The 17175-nt window shown below is 48.0% G+C and overlaps 1 protein-coding gene across 5 annotated transcripts in view; it reads right to left on the reverse strand.

The window, feature by feature from the left end:
* Positions 1 to 3241: 3241 nt before the first annotated feature.
* The window catches only part of ABCC12 (ATP binding cassette subfamily C member 12), a 70210-nt gene continuing 56276 nt past the window's right edge, over positions 3242 to 17175 (reverse strand). For 2 of the 5 annotated variants that reach the window (XM_072967301.1, XM_072967300.1), the window contains exons 23-30: positions 15571 to 15757; positions 10370 to 10459; positions 8463 to 8652; positions 7905 to 8064; positions 6844 to 6922; positions 5721 to 5834; positions 3438 to 3602; positions 3242 to 3335 (exon numbers count right to left, since the gene is read on the reverse strand). In XM_072967301.1, coding sequence (XP_072823402.1) covers positions 3243 to 3335; positions 3438 to 3602; positions 5721 to 5834; positions 6844 to 6922; positions 7905 to 8064; positions 8463 to 8652; positions 10370 to 10459; positions 15571 to 15757 — 1078 coding nt within the window. In that variant the 3' untranslated portion in view covers position 3242. Of the gene's footprint in view, positions 3336 to 3437; positions 3603 to 5720; positions 5835 to 6843; positions 6923 to 7904; positions 8065 to 8462; positions 8653 to 10369; positions 10460 to 11111; positions 11276 to 15570; positions 15758 to 17175 lie in introns of those variants that run through there. The other 3 variants (XM_072967302.1, XR_012075576.1, XM_072967303.1) reach the window with 3 other exon arrangements.

Below are 17175 nucleotides of genomic sequence, written 5' to 3' on the forward strand. Positions count from 1 at the left end.
TGAAGTGGCGTGTGGCACTTCTGATTGTTTTGCCCACCCCGGGCTGCAGAGTGAAGGAGAGAAGCAGCAGTGGCACAGCTGACCCGTGATGGGCGTGTCATGTCAGCAGGAAATAAACCACTGAGATGCGAGGCTGTTTGTTGCCACAGCATAACTGAGCCTGATCCTGACCAATGCATAGGCTTTTTAACTCTGAGCACCGGGATCTTTCTCACCTAGATAGTCTCAGCAGGGCTGCATGGGACTGAGGAGCACGCATTGTAGTGTCAGCCTGTCTGGGTTTGGATTTCACGAGCAATTACAAATCGGAGGTTTGTAGCAACCCTGCACCAAGCACGTCTATTGGCACCAGTTGTCCAACTGCATATGCTCATTTTGTGTCTCTTTGTCACATTTTGGCAATTCTTACAATATTTCAAATTTTTCTTTGTTATTGTATTTGTTACGGTGATCAGTGAACTTTGATGTTACTACTAAGATTCACTGAAGAGGCTCAGAGGATGATTAGCATTTTTTAGCAATAAAGTATTTTTTTATTAAGACATGTGCATTGTTTTTTTTTAGACAGAATGCTATTGCACACTTTGTGGACTACAGTATCGTGCAAATACAACTTTACTGTGCACTGGGAAATCAAAAAATATTGCGTGACTCACTTTATTGCATTGTTTCTTTATTGCTGTGGTCTGGAACCAAACCTGCAATATCTCCAAGGTCTGCCTATAGCAGCTCAACACTGGGTATTATATTCAACATACTCTCTCTCCCTGGCTGACATTTCAGTGACAGTAAGAGGAGGGAGGTGAGGGCTCACTGAGGGTTAGGGTTACAGTTAGGGGTAGGGTTAGGGAGACTATTCCATGTCCTAGCACATGCAAACAATCAACATCCCTCCAAAAGTCACTCTGCAGTGAGCCATGCTAACAACCATCACTGTCCCTGTCCTTGCTACAGGCTGAGGGGGAGGGGCATGAGAGGCTCTAGGAAAGGGGTAAGAGTCAGACTGCTTAGGACTCAAATCCCACCTCTCTTCCTTCCTTCTTATACATCTATAGCTAAGTTACTAACCTCTTTGAGCCTCAGTTTCCACCTCTGGAAAATGGGAATAATAAAAGTGTCCATTTCATGGGGTGAGGTGAAGATTCAATGAACTTATTCATGTAAAAGTGCTCATCATGGTGCCAGGCACAGTGCAGGGGCTCACCAGGTGTCAGGGTCGGTCTTCTTTTCTGGGCAGGACAGACCAATGGCAGCAAGGGCAGAAACAAGTACCAGGAGGTGAGTCATCTTTCAGTGCATGTGAATGAGCCACAGGGATCTGTGTAGCCTTGGCTCCCCACTGCCTTCATGGAAACACCTTCCTGAAATCATAGACTGATTGGCTGGCTGGTGCTGAGCTGGCAGAAAATAAAGCATCATCCCCGAATACACAGCTGGTGTGGATTCCCATGGCCAGCACAGAGCGCCTGGTCTGCTTGCCCCATTGGGGAGTCACTGGACATCCATCAAGGCGAAGGCCAAACTCAGCCTGGGCAGCTGTTCTGGAGCCCAGTGACTTCAGATCAGGGTCACATCCTGTGATGGGAGAAGGCTCAGGTCGGGAGGTCAGGACAGTGGACAGTTCAAAGATGCACTGCGTCCCTTCATGGGAAGAGCTGAACGTGGCAGGGAGCTGCCCATGAAAGGAGCCCTCTCATTCGTGGCATTTTCAACCACATCCTTCTTGCTGTGGTCTGCTGATGGCCGAATTGCCTTAGCAAGGGCCTTAACACTCATCAGATGGGAGACCTACCTGCAGCCAGCTGTGCCTGCTTCCCCTCTGGTCCAGGACACACCTGCCAGGGTCTGGCCAGAGGAGGGCTGGAGAATGATTTGTTGGAGGCAAAGCCCACGAGCCCAGTCTTTGAGATGCTAGCCAATGGCATGTCTGCCCTCAATTTCAGCCTTTCCAGATTAAACCCTTAACATGCAAATCTATCTTGGGAGTAGGAGGATGGAGGGGGACCTGCCAGATGAGTTCATCAGGGTGTCACGCACTCATTGCACTCATGTCGCTCGTTCTTGAGCGCTTTGTGCCAGGCTTGCCTTTCTCCATGTTTGGAAGGTTGGAAGGATGGCATGGGACCAAGACGAAGGAGGGGAAGGGGTGGAAGGTTCACTGGCCATCACTGCTCTGAGCCACGTCCGGAGCTCAGCCTGGAGGCCGGGAGGCGGGTCTAGGACACCTCATTGAAACATCGGTAGTGCTTCCAATCCCAAGGAATGAGAAACAGCCAGACTGTGGCAACCACTGCACAAAAGCCCTTTGAATTTTTTTTTTTTTTCTTCCAAATGTCACCATGAATCAGCAGCACTCACCCCTCAGCTGCTGGGACTGTGTGTTTACTGCCTCCGTCATAGTAAACCTTGAGGTGGGAAAGAAAGACTTGTATTTGGGAAACGCTGTAGGGGTTTATTACTGAGTCAATGGCGAAAGCAACAAGGCTCTGTGACAGAAAACAGTACAGAAATTAGAATATCTTCAGCAAAATAATTGCAAGGCAACATTTCAGGGTAGTTTAATTTCCTACTGCATTTTAATGACCAATATAGAAGATATAAAAATGTCATTTATAGAGAAACTCCAACATTTTGTTTTCCTGGTTATTCTAATAGATCAAATGGGGCATACAATATGATTTTTTAAAAAAATTTTCACCAGACACTGTAATCAATCTTTCATGCTACAGATCTCTGTAGTTAGGGCTTGTCACACACTCCAAATAGACAAGAACAGGAGTTAAGAGGGAAGAAAACTCTGTTCTCTTCCCTTTTGATAACAAGGCAGGGACCCTTTATAAAGGCCAACCTTAGGAATTTTCCCATTCTGTTTAACCAGTTTTTAACTGAAAGTTACAATGTTTTCACTCCCATGCACTAAAGTGGTATTGATGAGAACGTATGAGGGACCTTTGGGGTTTTAGGACGTGGGGGCAGTTTTTTATCTACTAGCTTCACCTGCCTCTGTTTATCACCCAGAACAATGCCAAGCCCTCCAAGTGAGATCAGAAGGCGTGTGCTGGGCAAGGCAGGGAAGCAGGTCCGCCCCGGCTCAGCCTGTGCTCTTGGCATGGGAGGGATGGTGGACCAGGGCTGCCCTCCACCCTGCCCAGATGACAGCCTCCCCACTGCAGGTGCACTGACTCATCTCACATAGCCTCCTCCTCTTCTAAAAGCAGCTGACGTGGCCCCAGCGGGGATGTTTACAGTCGGAGTTTATTTTCTGCTGCCAGTAACATCGCAAATGCAGAATCTGGCTTCTCAGCAAGGACTTCAGGCTTGTCAAACTCGACCACCTGAAAGTCAGAGAAGAAGAACTGAAATTGCCAGACAATAGCCACCCACCATAGAGCCCAAACCCCTGAAGCCTCTGGAGAAGTGACGCCAACGTCCTGCACCTTCCCGTTTTCCATGACCAGGACAAGGTCGCAGTTGAGGACCGTGTTGAGGCGGTGGGCGATGGTCAACACCGTGCAGTCTTTGAAGGCGTCTTTGATGGTGCTCTGAACAAGGGTGTCGGTCTTAGAGTCCATGGAGGCAGTGGCTTCATCAAGGAGAATGATCTGTGGAGGAAAGAACACTGTGAAAGCCACACTAAGCCAAAGCTGTACCTAGAGGGAAACTTATAGCCTTAGCTCTATTCATTAAAGAAGAAGGGCTGAAAAGTAATGAGCTAAGTAGCCACCTCAAAAAGTTAGAAAAAGAACAACAGAATGAAAGTCACATCACACCGTCTTCATCTTCTGCAGAGGGACTTGCTGGAGAAACAAGGTTGTGTGTTCTTTACTCTTCTTTTTATAAGTGGTTTATTCTAATCCTACAAACTAGTAGGAAGACACACCTCATGGGCTTTATCTAGTGCTATCATGTGCTGACATGAGTCAGCATGAGGTACAGTAACAGCACTTGTGTTAGTTTCCTATTGCTGCTATAACAAATTAGTACAACTTAGAGGCTCAAAACAACATAAACTTATCACCCTGCAGTTCTGGAGGGCAGTAGTCCTAAAGGCATGGCATTGTCAGGACTGCACTCTTTTTGAAGGCTCAAGAGAAGAAATGATTTTCTTGCCTTTTCCAGCTTCTAGAGGCTGCCTGCCTTCCTTGGCTCATGGCCCCTTCCTGGCATCGCTCAAACTTCTACTTCCATCATCACATCTTCTCTCTTTCTGACCCTCTTGCCTCCCTCTTATAAAGACTTGTGGTTACACTGGACCTACCAAGGTAATCCAGGATAACCTCCCTATCTCAAGATCCATAACCTAATCACATGTGCAAAGCCCCCTTTTCCCAAGTAAAGTAACACATTCAGAGATTCCGGATATGAGGATGTGGGCATCTTTGCAGGATGGGGGTGGGAGGGGGATATTATTCCTTCTGCTGTGGTGCTGGTTTGCCAGTCAGAGGGCTTGAGCTCAGCTCTAACTCTGCTTGCCCTTGGCTAAATTACTTAACTTCTCCAAGGCTGTTTCCTCGTCTGTACAAGAAGGTTATATCTTACTATGAGTATGAAATGCAAGGGCAGCACATAGACCACTTAGCAGTGTGGGGCGCCACAGTCAGCACTAAATGCATGCTGGCTCCCTTCCCTGCCGTTAGCGCATCCAGAGAACGCGCTGAAAGAACAGAAACTAACAAAATGGCTTCCCTGATGCTAAAGCTGTTTGCTGAGTCATTCTGACTGAAAATTCTTGCCACTTGCTTTTCTCTTTCCTCTGACAAACCCCGACCTCTGCTTCACTTGCCTACATGCATCTGTGCTAAACAGCCCCCAACCTTTCCATGACACTCTCCACTCAGTATACATTCTCTGCCCAGAATAGCTTATCCTTTAACCCAGAAGGTGTGTTCCAGGAAGGTGGTCACAGGCTGAAAGCATCAGAAGAACAGATCCTCTAGAGTTTCTCTGTGATGCCAGGTGGGTTCATCAAAATTAAGAAGAACACAGTGCCCTGGAAAATACCCTGATTATTGTCGCCTTTCAGTTCCATGCGGTTTTTCTATAAAACCTTGGGACACCAATCCCAAGCTGGATGCAGTCTCTAAGGCATTAACCTGCTGTGACTCCCCTCTGCTTGGCAGAGCAATAAAGCTGTTCTCTCCTAATTCTCCCAAAACTCTGCCTCCAAGTCTCAATTTGGCTATCGGGGTATAGAGGCCAGATTTTGGCAACACCATATGATGGGTTACATTTTGATCAGGGTTCATAGAATGGGATTTCTAAAGCAACAGCAACCTCTTCCTTGAAATCAGTAAGCAAGGATGGCTAAGTCACTAAGAAAAATGAGTATAAATTTTACAGTCCCCACGTCCTGGCATGCTGAAGGCCTTCTCTGGGATCCTGGGTACTGTTTATCAGGCCTCAGAATTGTTCAGGGACAAAGGGAAAAAGTTAAGAAGCAGATTTCTCAAACCCAGGCCACTTAGCAGGACAGAGGATACCTAAACAAGACATCCCGGGGAAAGGCCCAGAGGAGGCAGGTGCTGTTGCTGTAAATGGCTGTTATTTTTCAATTTTTACCCTTCACAACTTTGTCTTAAGAGAAAGCAATTGGTTTTTAAATGGCTCAATTGTTCTCTGTTTGCTGAAAGACAAACGCCTGGCTCTAGCTCCCAGATGGAGTGGCGCTGCAGGAAATATCCAAAATTCGACCAATCCACTTTTCCGTGCTGTTTCCTTACTTTTGAATTACGGAGAAGCGCTCGGGCCATACAAAGCAGCTGGCGTTCCCCTACTGAGAAGTTTTCTCCATTTTCTGTGACTTCTGCCTGTAATTTTTCCGGGAGCTTCATTATCTATAAAACAGAGAATGCCGTATTCGCGCTGACGATCTATAAAATTGTCCTGCGTCGTCTGTATTGATTGCCCCCTCCTCTTGCATTTATCAGCTGGCTATATTTTAATATGGAAAAGAAAGTGCAGAATAACAGTCATTTCAATATCGCCAACGGCCACCAGGGAGAGACCAAGGTGCAGGCAGTCATTAATAATTTTAAATCACAGTGTGATTCATAGAACCCCGTAGACACCTTGCCAAAAGAGTACAAATGATGTGCGTATGGCTCGAGAGAATCACAAACACGTGTACGTGGCTTTCAGGATTCCTATTTCCATGGACAAAATAGAAATGAGATGAAAGAGTTTTCTGGTCATCAAGGAAAGGTAAGTCAGGGTCTGACTTGTCCAGCACGACAAGTCCAAGTGGCTTTGGGAGATGCTCATCTTAGTACCAAGTCCTGGGGGAAAAAAATCCCCCCTGGGTTGTACAGGTGTCCACGCTCACTTGCTCACCCCAGCTGCAACTCTCATAGGACAGGGTCCCATCTCACAGCTGGTTCAGTCCACTCAAACCAGCCACACCTGCCATTCCTGGAGCATGCCACGCCCCCTCACCTCCTCAGGATTTGACTGTTTCAGTAAGTAAATGAGGCTGTGGGCGGAGCAGTAGGGCACTTCATCTGCTCTAGAGTCAGATGGACTTGGAGTCAAGCCTCCACTCTGTTACTCACGTGTTACTTCTCTGAGTCTTAATTTCTACATCTCTAAAAGCGGAGGTAGGAGTACACACCTCAGAGGGTTGTAATCAGGACCAACTGAGAGAATGCATGTAGAGCTCTCAACTGAATCATGGCAGTGGCCTAAGGAATATTCTCCATTGTTGCTTTTAATAAGGGGTAAGTTAGGGTTACATTCTACTGATATGCATGGTGCCAATAAACCACTGGCCAAATTTAAACCTGGGCCAGGTATCTGGGGCACTGGGGCTGGGAAACAAACTCATCCCGGACAGCCCCAGAGACCTACTGTGTCTCTCATGAATGTTCTCTCCAGAACCTGCCAGAGCATCTCATCACTGTGACTCTCAAAGGGATCCAGGTTGTACCTGCAGTGAGGGAAAAGAGAGGGGGCTGAATTTCTGAGGACAAGAGAATGGCAGAGCACATTTTCCACAGCATGTCGGGGAGATGTGTGCGATGATGCTGCGGCAACAAAAGCAGTGCTGAGCCCAGGACGACAGTCCACGAAATACCAACCTCAGGCCAAGAGACTGAGGACCCACCACTCCACACTGGGATGGAGCAGAGACCAAGGCGGGAAGACCACCAATCCTGCCAAGAGATAGCATGGAACAACGCACTCAGGAGACACATTTGGTCCTGTGGGGGCCATGTGCAGCAGAGCAGATCTGACCTTGTGCAACTTCTTAGCAGAGAGAGAGGGAGTGAGCAGTTCCATCCGCTGGTGCGTTCACTCTGCCTTCAGAGGCCAAGAGCTCCATCGGCAGCTCTGGGGCCTCGCAGAGGGCGAGCACCTCATGTGCAGGGTGTGAGTCTAGCATTCCCAGACACGGAGTGGGCTTTTCACACAACTCTAAGTACAGCCCCCGACTTCATCTGGTGCTCAATGCAGGAAATGTCCCTCTTGTTAGAGGGGCAGGCGCTGCACAGCGCCAAGTGAGACACTGTGGTTTTCTCCTTGCACCTTGACATCAGATCTTGAGCCCTGCAGGAGTGGCAACCCTACTGGTCTTGGACTTGAGCAGCTTCTGTTCACTCCTTAATGGGAATGAATTGACATACTTCCCAAAGGATGGCTACATACATGGAATAACTATCTGTTTTACTGTGCAAACTGGGGTATTTTGGGGATCAGCCATTGCTAAAACTGATAGGATGCTGGGACACAGGCACAAACCAGGGCTCTCTGGGGCCAACTGGGATGTCTGCTCCCCCTGTGCATAGCATCATGTTTATCTGTAGCGTTGTTAATAAAGGACCAGCCACGATGTGGGAGCTTCACAAAGCTGTTGTTGGTTTGATTTCATTATCCAAAAATAGAAGTGCACAACAATCAAAAACAGCTACCTTACTGTACCTACAAACAGGACGGGATCCTGGGGTATCACGGTCAGCTTGGTTCTGAGGTCTTCCAAACCGACAGTGCAGATATCCACACCATCAATGATGATTGTGCCACTGGCGGGCTCCACCAGACGAAACAAAGCCATTCCCAATGATGACTTTCCTGGGGGCAATAAATGTGAAAACAGCAAATCAAACATCAGTTTGTATTTCATCATATCTGAGTACCTAATCAAGGGAATTTTTAGTGCAATGAAAATGGCTCTGTGGCGATGACTGTGCAGACAGAAACCCCTCACTCTGCAGAGGCGATCGGCTGCCCTCACACTGTCAACCTGCCCATCCCTGCAGGGGCTGTTGGCACCTGACTCATCCTCTGGGCCTCGTTTCACCAGAGTGAGTCTCATTTAATTAATTCAAAAAATTACAGTAAAGAGATTTCAGGGGGAAAACAGCCAATCTGCCACACATACACATCACCCTCTGTTGTGGTTTAGCTAGTGCACCCAGTGGAAATGCGAAGAAAACAACCTGAAAGAAACAGTCAGAACTCATCCTCACCAGAACCCGTTCTGCCGACAATCCCAACCGTCTGCCCACTTTGGATGCTCAAGTTCAGCCCGTCGAGAACAAGAGGGGTGTTGTCTCTGTACCGCATCTGATAGTCTTTGAACGTTATCTCCCCATGGCTGGGCCAGTCGTGGGGACAGGTCCCCACTTTGAGAGGGAGAGTGCATTCAGGAACACAGGTCTGAAAAACAGAATAACAAATGGCAGGCTAATAGTCATTTGCTTTTCCATTCATGTAATTCATTCATTCATTTATTCACGCAGTTCTAGGTACTTGTATTCTTGGCAGTGAACTAGACCAACAAGGACACTGCACTCAAGAAGCTCTCATTGCAGTGGGTAAGTTAGATAATAAACAGGAAAAGAAATGAGAAATGAGGACAGTAAAAACAGTATTGTAATGGAATATGGAACATGTGTGGTGGAAGGGGCAGAGGGAGTAAAAATAACTGAAGGGTTGAGGAAGGCATCTATAAGGATGTGACATTCAAGCTGTGACCTGGAATGCTGCAAAGTTGCCAGCGACAAGAAGATTTGTTCCAGGCAGAACAGACAGCTAGTGCAAAGGCCCTGAGGCCAGAACAAGCTTGGAGACTTTGAGGAATAGAAAGAAATTCATGTGGCTATGGCGTAGTGAGTAGTGGGACAGATAACTATAAGGAGCAGCTCATACAGGGCCTTGTGAGCCTGGACAAGCATCAGTCATGTGACCTTGAAGCTGTGTGACAAATCCAGACCAAGATTTGAGATTTGCAGAATTCAATTAGATACAATTTCATCATCTACAAGAGTTGCCATGGTGTTAGAAGTAGGGAGATGACAATAGTGCAGGATGTCAAATTCAGAGTTACATGGAAAAGGAATTAAGTTCCCAAAGAGCCCAGGAAATGCAAAATCTAATTAAGGAGTAGAGCAACTTGACTGCATTTCGGGACTAACTCCTCCTCTGAATTATAAAGTCTCTGTTAACAAGGAGAAATAGGGCTGCCGTGTTCCCCATTAGGGAGGCTGACCAGCCCAACCTCTGGTCAATAGTCAACCACGATTAGTTGAGAAAATAACTGTATTCCTAGATAGTGAGTATTTTTAACCCCTAGAAGATTTAGAATTAATGATAACAGTATTTAAGAGAAGCAAAATTATAACAGTAATATTTTTAGTTTATGGAATCTGCATATTTGGTGTTTTAAGTATTCATAAAGTTAACAACATTCAGGCTTGTGCTTCTAATTTAAAGTGTATAATTGGATAACTTATATAAATGTGATTTTAAGTTAAAAACTTCCTGTTTGTATACAGCACTGGTATTGTTACGAGAACTGAATGCTCACATATATAAGTTTAATTTATTGGATTTATATAACCTCAGGAAAGTTTGTTAACTCAGATGATCAAGGTACTTAAAAAGGAAATGGAATGCATTAAACTTTAAAATGCAGTTTAAAACCTTTTAAAGTGTTTAATGAAGTTTGTAAACGGGGCCAGATACTATTCAAAGGCCCTTAAGAGTGAATTGACTCAACTTCTCTTCAAAGAACAGCAGGATCTAGAGGTTGAAAATAAAGCTTTTAAAAAAGAAATAGGCTTTTTATTTTTTCAATTCGCAATTTTAGTCCATCAAATATTAATTTCGAGAGACTAAAGTAAGCCACTGAATTCTCTTTTCTGTGTCCAGAAGTTACCCTTGAGGAAATTCTGCTAAAACGGAACCCCTCCCTCAACATCAAGGACTTCAGACTGTATTGTAAATACGGGTTTTAAGAAAAGAGATTGTGGTCCAATTTCAGTTTTGTTTTGTTTTTAAAAAGATCCCTTTCACGTGTAAAAAAAATAAAACGCTGGCCTAAGTTCTGCCAGGGTTAGCTGGTTCCCCCTCTCGCAGGCACTGATTTTCTTACCGAAATGTACTCCCGGAGCAGCTCCACGGAGGTGAACTTGGCCTGGGTCTCGGTGCCAGTGCGCACGCACACCTGGAGCAGTCCGCTCAGCTGCGCAGGGGGGCAAGCGCCGCGGTTAGAGCCCGTCCCGCCTCCAGGGGCCCCTGTGAAGTCCCCTTCCCGCTCACTCAGGACCACACAGAAAGGAGGCCTGCATTCCCAGCCAAGTGCCCAGCTGTAAAGACACTCCTGTTGGGGTGTTTCTGCCTTTAAACACTTCCTTTGTATTTGGAAACAAATGGTAATTATATTTTGCCTGGCACTCCAGATGGTGAGAGTCATCCGCCACAGCACTGACTTCCTGGCTGGAGAGGTGGGGAGCCGCTGTGGAGCAGGAATTCTCCTGGGCCCCCAGAACTGCATGGTGTTCGCCCTTTGCAGCCACCTGGAGGGGTCCCGCCCCTCTATGCACCTCCCCGCTTTACCCCACCTGCAGCCCGGAAGCAGTTAAATCCAATCACCATCACCGCAGATCGTCAGGATGGAAGAAAACCATCCAGTCCACCTGCTCGCTTGGGACATAAGAAAATCCAGGCTTAGACTGGGGCTTGTGGAGGTCACCCACCTGAAGCCAGGCTCCCCCAGCGGCCAATTCTGAGGTTGGGATGCAAGCAGGTTGAATGGCCAAATCCCTGGGACCTGTGAATGTTACCTCACTGAAAAAGGGATCTTTGCGGGTGCAATTAAGGATATTGAGACCAACCTGGATTACCTGGGTGGGCCCTAAATCCAACAAGTGCCTATGTAGGAGACAGAGGAGGAGGAGACACAGAGAAGAGGAGGAGGAGACATGAAGGCGGGGACAGAGGTCCGAGGGATGCAGCTCCAATCCCAGGAACACCCCGGAATGCCCACAGCCACCAGAAGCTGGAGAGACAAGGAACAGATTCTCCCCTAGGCCCTCCAGAGGGAACATGGCCCTACCCACACCTTGATTCTAGACTTCTGGCCCCCAGAACTACAAGAGAACGCATTTCTCTGGTTTTAACCCAGTCGTTTATGGCCATTTATTACAGCAGCCCTGGGAACCTACTCCAGGAGGACCCAAAAAGTCCCAGGAGGGGCTGGGAGAAGCGAGGCACAGAAGAGAAGGGGTGTCCGGAGAGGCTTCACTGCGGGCACCCAAAGCTCGACACTGTCGGGGGCCCCGAGCATCCGCACGGAGCACACCTGAGTTGTCCCGAGGATGCTGGGCTCCATCGCCACTAACTCCCTGCAGGCATCACCGCTGGGGTGGTCCTGCTGAGAGGGCTCCCCGTGCTTGCCGCCCACCTCGGGCTGGAACTGAGCATCTGCCCGCAGCCATGAGGGGCCAACTGGCCTGCCCTGGGGGAGGAGGGTGGGCACCAACAGCACCTGCCTTGACACAAGCCGGGCTAGTGGGCTAGAGGCCGGACCAGGTTTTCCTCACTAGCTGAGCAGTGACTGTGGGCTGGCACGGTTCAGGGGCTGGTTTCCCAGGGTAAATGTGATACCCAAGACTCCACACTCAAGGGGCTTACCTACGAGTGGGCCAGCAGGACGAGACACAGGCAGTTTCAAGGAATGATAAGAATGTCAATTACCCAGGATGTTGTGAAAGCAAGGCTGGGGCTGGGCTGGGGAGTTACCTGCCTTGTGGGGCGGGGGGGTAGGGGGGCAGTGGTTCAGGAAAACTGTGTGTGCCAAAGCATTTACGGTAAGAAGTCTGCCAGGCAAACTCAGGTTCAGAAAGCTCTGGGTAGCAGCAAGTGGCCTTAACAGGAAGGAGGCAGGCTGGGCAGAGCAGGTGGACAAGGTGGAGAACTGTGTGGGTGCAGACCCCCCGAGATCCCCCTTCAGCAGGCCTCCCTTACTGCCCTCCAGCTTCACACACATTTCTCTTTGAGCAGTGGCTCTCGGCTGGCGTGATTATGCCCCCCGGGGACACTGGGCAATGTCTAATTTGTCATGATCTTGGAGGCAGGAGGTTTTACTGGCGACTCCTGGTTAGAGATCAGGGAGGCTACTAACCTCCCAGAACACACAGAACAGCCCCTCCCCAAAAGGATGATCCTGCCCAAGTGTCCACAGCACTGCAGGTGAGAAAGCCTTTCTTAGGATACAGGCTACACCCCTGCCCACGGCTGACAGAGTCCTGCCAAGTCCTCAGAGCTTACTCTCCACCACTCTGCTCAGGCCACAGGAGCTTGAGTCCCCGCCAGTACCAAGCTCCTGCCTGCCCCATCCTCCCCTGGCCCCTCCTTCCTTGGCTCGTTCTTTATCATTCAGGTATCAGCTTGGAAGTCGCCTCCCAGCAGAGGCCTGCCCTGACTATCCGGTCTAATGTGGCTTCCCCGCTGACAGTCACTTCAGTGATTTCTGAAGTCTTCTTATTTGTTTACTTGTGCACTTCTTTCTTCCATCCCACTGTCTATCCCTCGCTATCCCACTAGAGTGTAAGCTCCATGAGGGCAGGGACCTGAACGGCTTGTTCACTACTGAACCCGCAGCAGCTAGCGAGATTCTGGCTCTGGGAGGTGCTCAGTGGACATCTGGTGAATGAATGAATGAACACTGCCCTTGAGAAGGGCATGTGCATATTTTGTTAAGTTCAAGGGTATCAGCTCCAGCGGCTTAGAATTCCCTCGTCAGCACGGTGCTGGCCCCAGGAAGTGCTCATTCTCCTCCGTGATGTTATGTGATGTTACTTTGCACTCACTTTCTCACTTTCTGCTCTGTGGGACTTCAGACCAATTTCTCCTCGACCTAGGGGGTCACCTCTGTTCTCAAGGGAAGCTCTGTCACTTGGATTCTGTGTTCTCCAAAGGGGGTTAACGCTCAAGAAAGCCTCAAAACCACCTGGAGGAGAAGCGTCCCCTAGACCTCGGTGTGTGCCAGCTTCCCAGCCTTACAGGAATGTTCGAAAACAGTCTCATGGAAGGCTGGTGACATCCCCCAAGGGCATGACATCAGTTGAGGAAAGCTGTTTCACTGGGACCAAGTATAGGGGCCCAAGGGGATCTATTTAAAATCATATATGTGACTAGGCGACAGCAAATAAAACCATCCATCAATGAGGGAAACTGCCTATCCAAGGAAAACTCATTTCTCTCAGTTAAGATATGGTCCTAGTCATATATTTTTTTTTCCTCCTCCTTTCCAAAATGCCATTAAAACGCCAGTAGAGAGCTTTCAAAAAGGAATAGCCTTGGGAAGAGACAGCAAGGGGCTGAGGGAGAGAGAGCACTGAATGAAAGGGTTACACATTCTGGAAGATGGAAAGAGGATGGAAGTCTCTTTCAGTAGAATGGAGGCAGAGTGTGCTGTGGGGGCTCCCAGAGCCTTCTGCCACACAGGACTCAGAGAGGTTCCGGGGTAAGAAGGGGCCACAAAGAGATCGACTGATAGGCCATCTTTAGCCGTCTCCTCCTGTTGGACCCATGTTCTCCACTCCCCTCCTCTCTCCCAACCAGAGGTAGCTGGACACTCTCCCTAGCCAACACACACACACACACACACACACACACACACACAAACATACATACACACACACACACAAATAGGGCTCCCAGGATAGTATCCTAGATAAAATCCCTTTAAACCTAGCATTTGGGTGCCTGAAGGCCAGCTCCCTGGCTCTCTCCTGAAGAGAAGCCAGCCTGTGGAAAAGTCCAACACCCTCCCCAACTCGGGAGACACCTGGCAGGACATAGACAAAGGCAGAGGAAACCCTGAAAACCCAATCTAGTTTTCCTCAGCCTTAAATACAAGTGGATCAAGAGACATATGAACAAAACCAATGGTGTGAAAAGAGCAAGAACCAGATAAACAAACAGATAAATAAGCAAACAAAGAGCCTGGAGAAAAAACAGATATCAGTCAAAGAAGAGAGGAGAGTTTAAGAAAGTGGTGGGGCATGAACCTCTAATTAATGTTCTCAGAGAGATTTTAAAATATGTTGCATCTATCTAAAAATGAGCCTTTTCAAAACTCAGAGACTAAGGAATAATTTGTGGAAATTAAGTGTAAGAATATGTGACTGACAAACTTTAAATTCAAAATAGCGGCTGGATGACCAAGTGAAGGAAAACTCTCAGAATAAAGATAAGAATATAGAAACCTTGAGAGGAAAGAAAGGAAACATAGAAGATTGATGCAGGAAGTCCAATATTCAACCCACAGGAGTCACAGAAAAAGAAACCAAAGGGAAAGGAGACTAGGAAATTATCAAGACGAGAAAAAGGAACCGTGGAGGGAAAGGAAAAATGTTTCCAACTTGAAGAGAAGATTATTCTGTCCCCAGCCTTGAACAGAACTAATGGAAACAGAACCCATACTCAGAAACACTGTCCTGGGGTGTCAGAGCCCTGAGGATAAAGACTGCACTGGAAAGGCTTCCAAAGAGAGAAACGTGACGCCTGTATCGAGAAGCAGAGGCAGTCTTAGATGGGTATCAGACCCAGATGACGTGGTTCGAATCCTGGTGCTCACACATGCAGGTGTGTGGTCCTGGCAAGTCTTTCTGGGCCTCAGTCTCCTCACCTGTAGAATGGAGATTATGGTATCCCTACCTCATAGGGTTGTTGTGGCAGATAAATGAGTTAATGCATGTAACGGATTTATAACTGTGCCTAAAATGTCATGTATTTCCCTATTATTATTTCCCTATTTTTGTTATTTTTTGAAAGAAAAACACCTAAGCCACAAAAAAGAAAAGTCAGTAATTATTCACCATGGACACTGTGGCTGCCTCTCCAGCATTACTTTTGCTCTCTCTGTTGTAAGGCAGCTGTGTGACTTTGGGGTGTGATGGGTGTGGCTCCATCTTTCAGCCTAAGCCAATCATCCCAATTACATGAAGTTAGTTCTGGGATGCCTAAATTAATCCAGCAAGAGTAAAGCACAGGGCTTTTGTTCAGTGGCTGGGGCAGGAAATGCTTTCTTCCTGCTATAGCCCCCAGAGGCTGCCAGTTACCACTGTACGATTATGAAGGAAGTCATCACAGGAGGAGGACAAAGAGGGGCCATGATCCAATTGTGCCTGAAGCCCACACAGCCCCCAGACCTTTTAGTGATATGAGCCACTAAGCTCTCTTTCTTGTGTAAACCCATTTGAGTTGGGTTTTCTGTTCTGTCCACCCTCCTGGATACACTCTATGCCAGAGCCTCCAGGCCCAGCCCAACCTTGCACTAGGTGTTACCTGGATGATGTAAGACAATGACAAGCCTTTGGATGAAGCACTGATTGAGGAAAAACTCAGGGTCACCAACAAGGCCACAATGAAGGTGACGATGTTCATGAGGACATCCATTCTTAGAGCAAACCACCTGAGAGCACAGTTGAAGTACAGGAGGTGGCTGCAGTTTTCGTCATTTAGCATCTTAAACCTAAAATGAATAAATCAACAAAACAGGAGATCAGCTTCCACAGACTCAGGACTACTGGAGAAATAGGGCAAGGGGAGTTTTTAATCAAGGGCCAGTGCACACCTACATAGGAGTGCCTTACAAAGATGAGCATGTACCCATAATCTTCAACATCGGCCACCATAGGCATCTCTGATTTGCACATATTTTGCAAAATCCCACATGGCAGTCGAGTATGGTGCTGAGTGGACTCTTTCTGTCTTTCCCAGAAACTGGCAACTGGAACCCACAGCTGAGGACAAACAAGGCTAAGTACCTCACACTCTACCTTCAAAGGACCCCTGCCTTGGAGTCAGCCACCCCTACAAAGGTCCTGTGGAAATGACCATTGGCTCCTTTGATCTATAAAGAGAGTAGGGGGTGGAGGAGATCGCCTTTAGGGAGAATCAATGTTTGTGCTGATAGAGGAAGGAAGGGAGGGTGCTGTATTGGTTCTCCTCCCCAATTCAGAGAAAGAAGAATCAAGGCAATTACTTTTAAAGCTGGAGGTCTCTTCAAGAAGAGAAAGCTGGCATCTTGTATCCCTGCTACGTGTCCACCAAGCCAAAGAGGAGACGGAGCACAGGGCAGAGTGACAGAGATGACACCAACAAGAGATGAGGGCAAGACCCATCCCTGGAGTCCCTCATTCCCCAGATGCATGGAAGGTGGGTCCTGCCCATTACTACAGTTCCTAGAGTTGGGGGCGCACATGGAATTTGGGGTGTGGGGCTGCGGTCTTGATGTGACACTGATCGGCGTGAGGTAAGAGGCTCCACATCATGGGAACGCAGTATGAGGCTGCCATACAGAGCTCACTGGACGACCCAGGCACAGCTTGTCCTTTGGGAGGGCCTGGCAGAGCTGCTAGGGATTTGGATCCTGTTGGGGGCTCTCCCCTGCCACGCACGAAGAGCTGGATCGGCAGAAATGAACAGCAGAGAGGAGAGTGACCCCAGACAGACTGGTCACTGAGGGTGTGTCCTTTCCCACCTCCATCCCCCTGTGCCAGCCTCTGAGAGCCAGGCTCCCAAGCTCAGAGAAAAGGGAGAGGGTGTTTAAGAGAACAGACCAGGGGCTTCCCAATAGTGGTCCTGCCCCTACAATACATACACACAGCCTAGCATGAGCTCTCCAAGTCTTGAGGGGATGGGGGCGGTGAGGCTATGGCTTAGATACATTCAAGACTGAAATTTTAACTGAACTCAGCTAACCATTGACCAGAAGAGACATCAAACACAGTTGCCACAGATGGTTCCCCTAACCTACTGGGAAAGGGGCTTCCTCAGATCAACTGGTAGAAATTATTAGAAAATAATGAAGACCTTTTGATGTTTAAACCCTTAAGGAGTTGAGATTCCTCCCCTGGCTCGTCCTCGGCCACTGCTGCTCCAACTCTT

The sequence above is a fragment of the Vicugna pacos genome, chromosome 9 (assembly GCF_048564905.1).
Source record: "Vicugna pacos chromosome 9, VicPac4, whole genome shotgun sequence".
Classification (NCBI taxonomy): Eukaryota; Metazoa; Chordata; class Mammalia; order Artiodactyla; family Camelidae; genus Vicugna; species Vicugna pacos.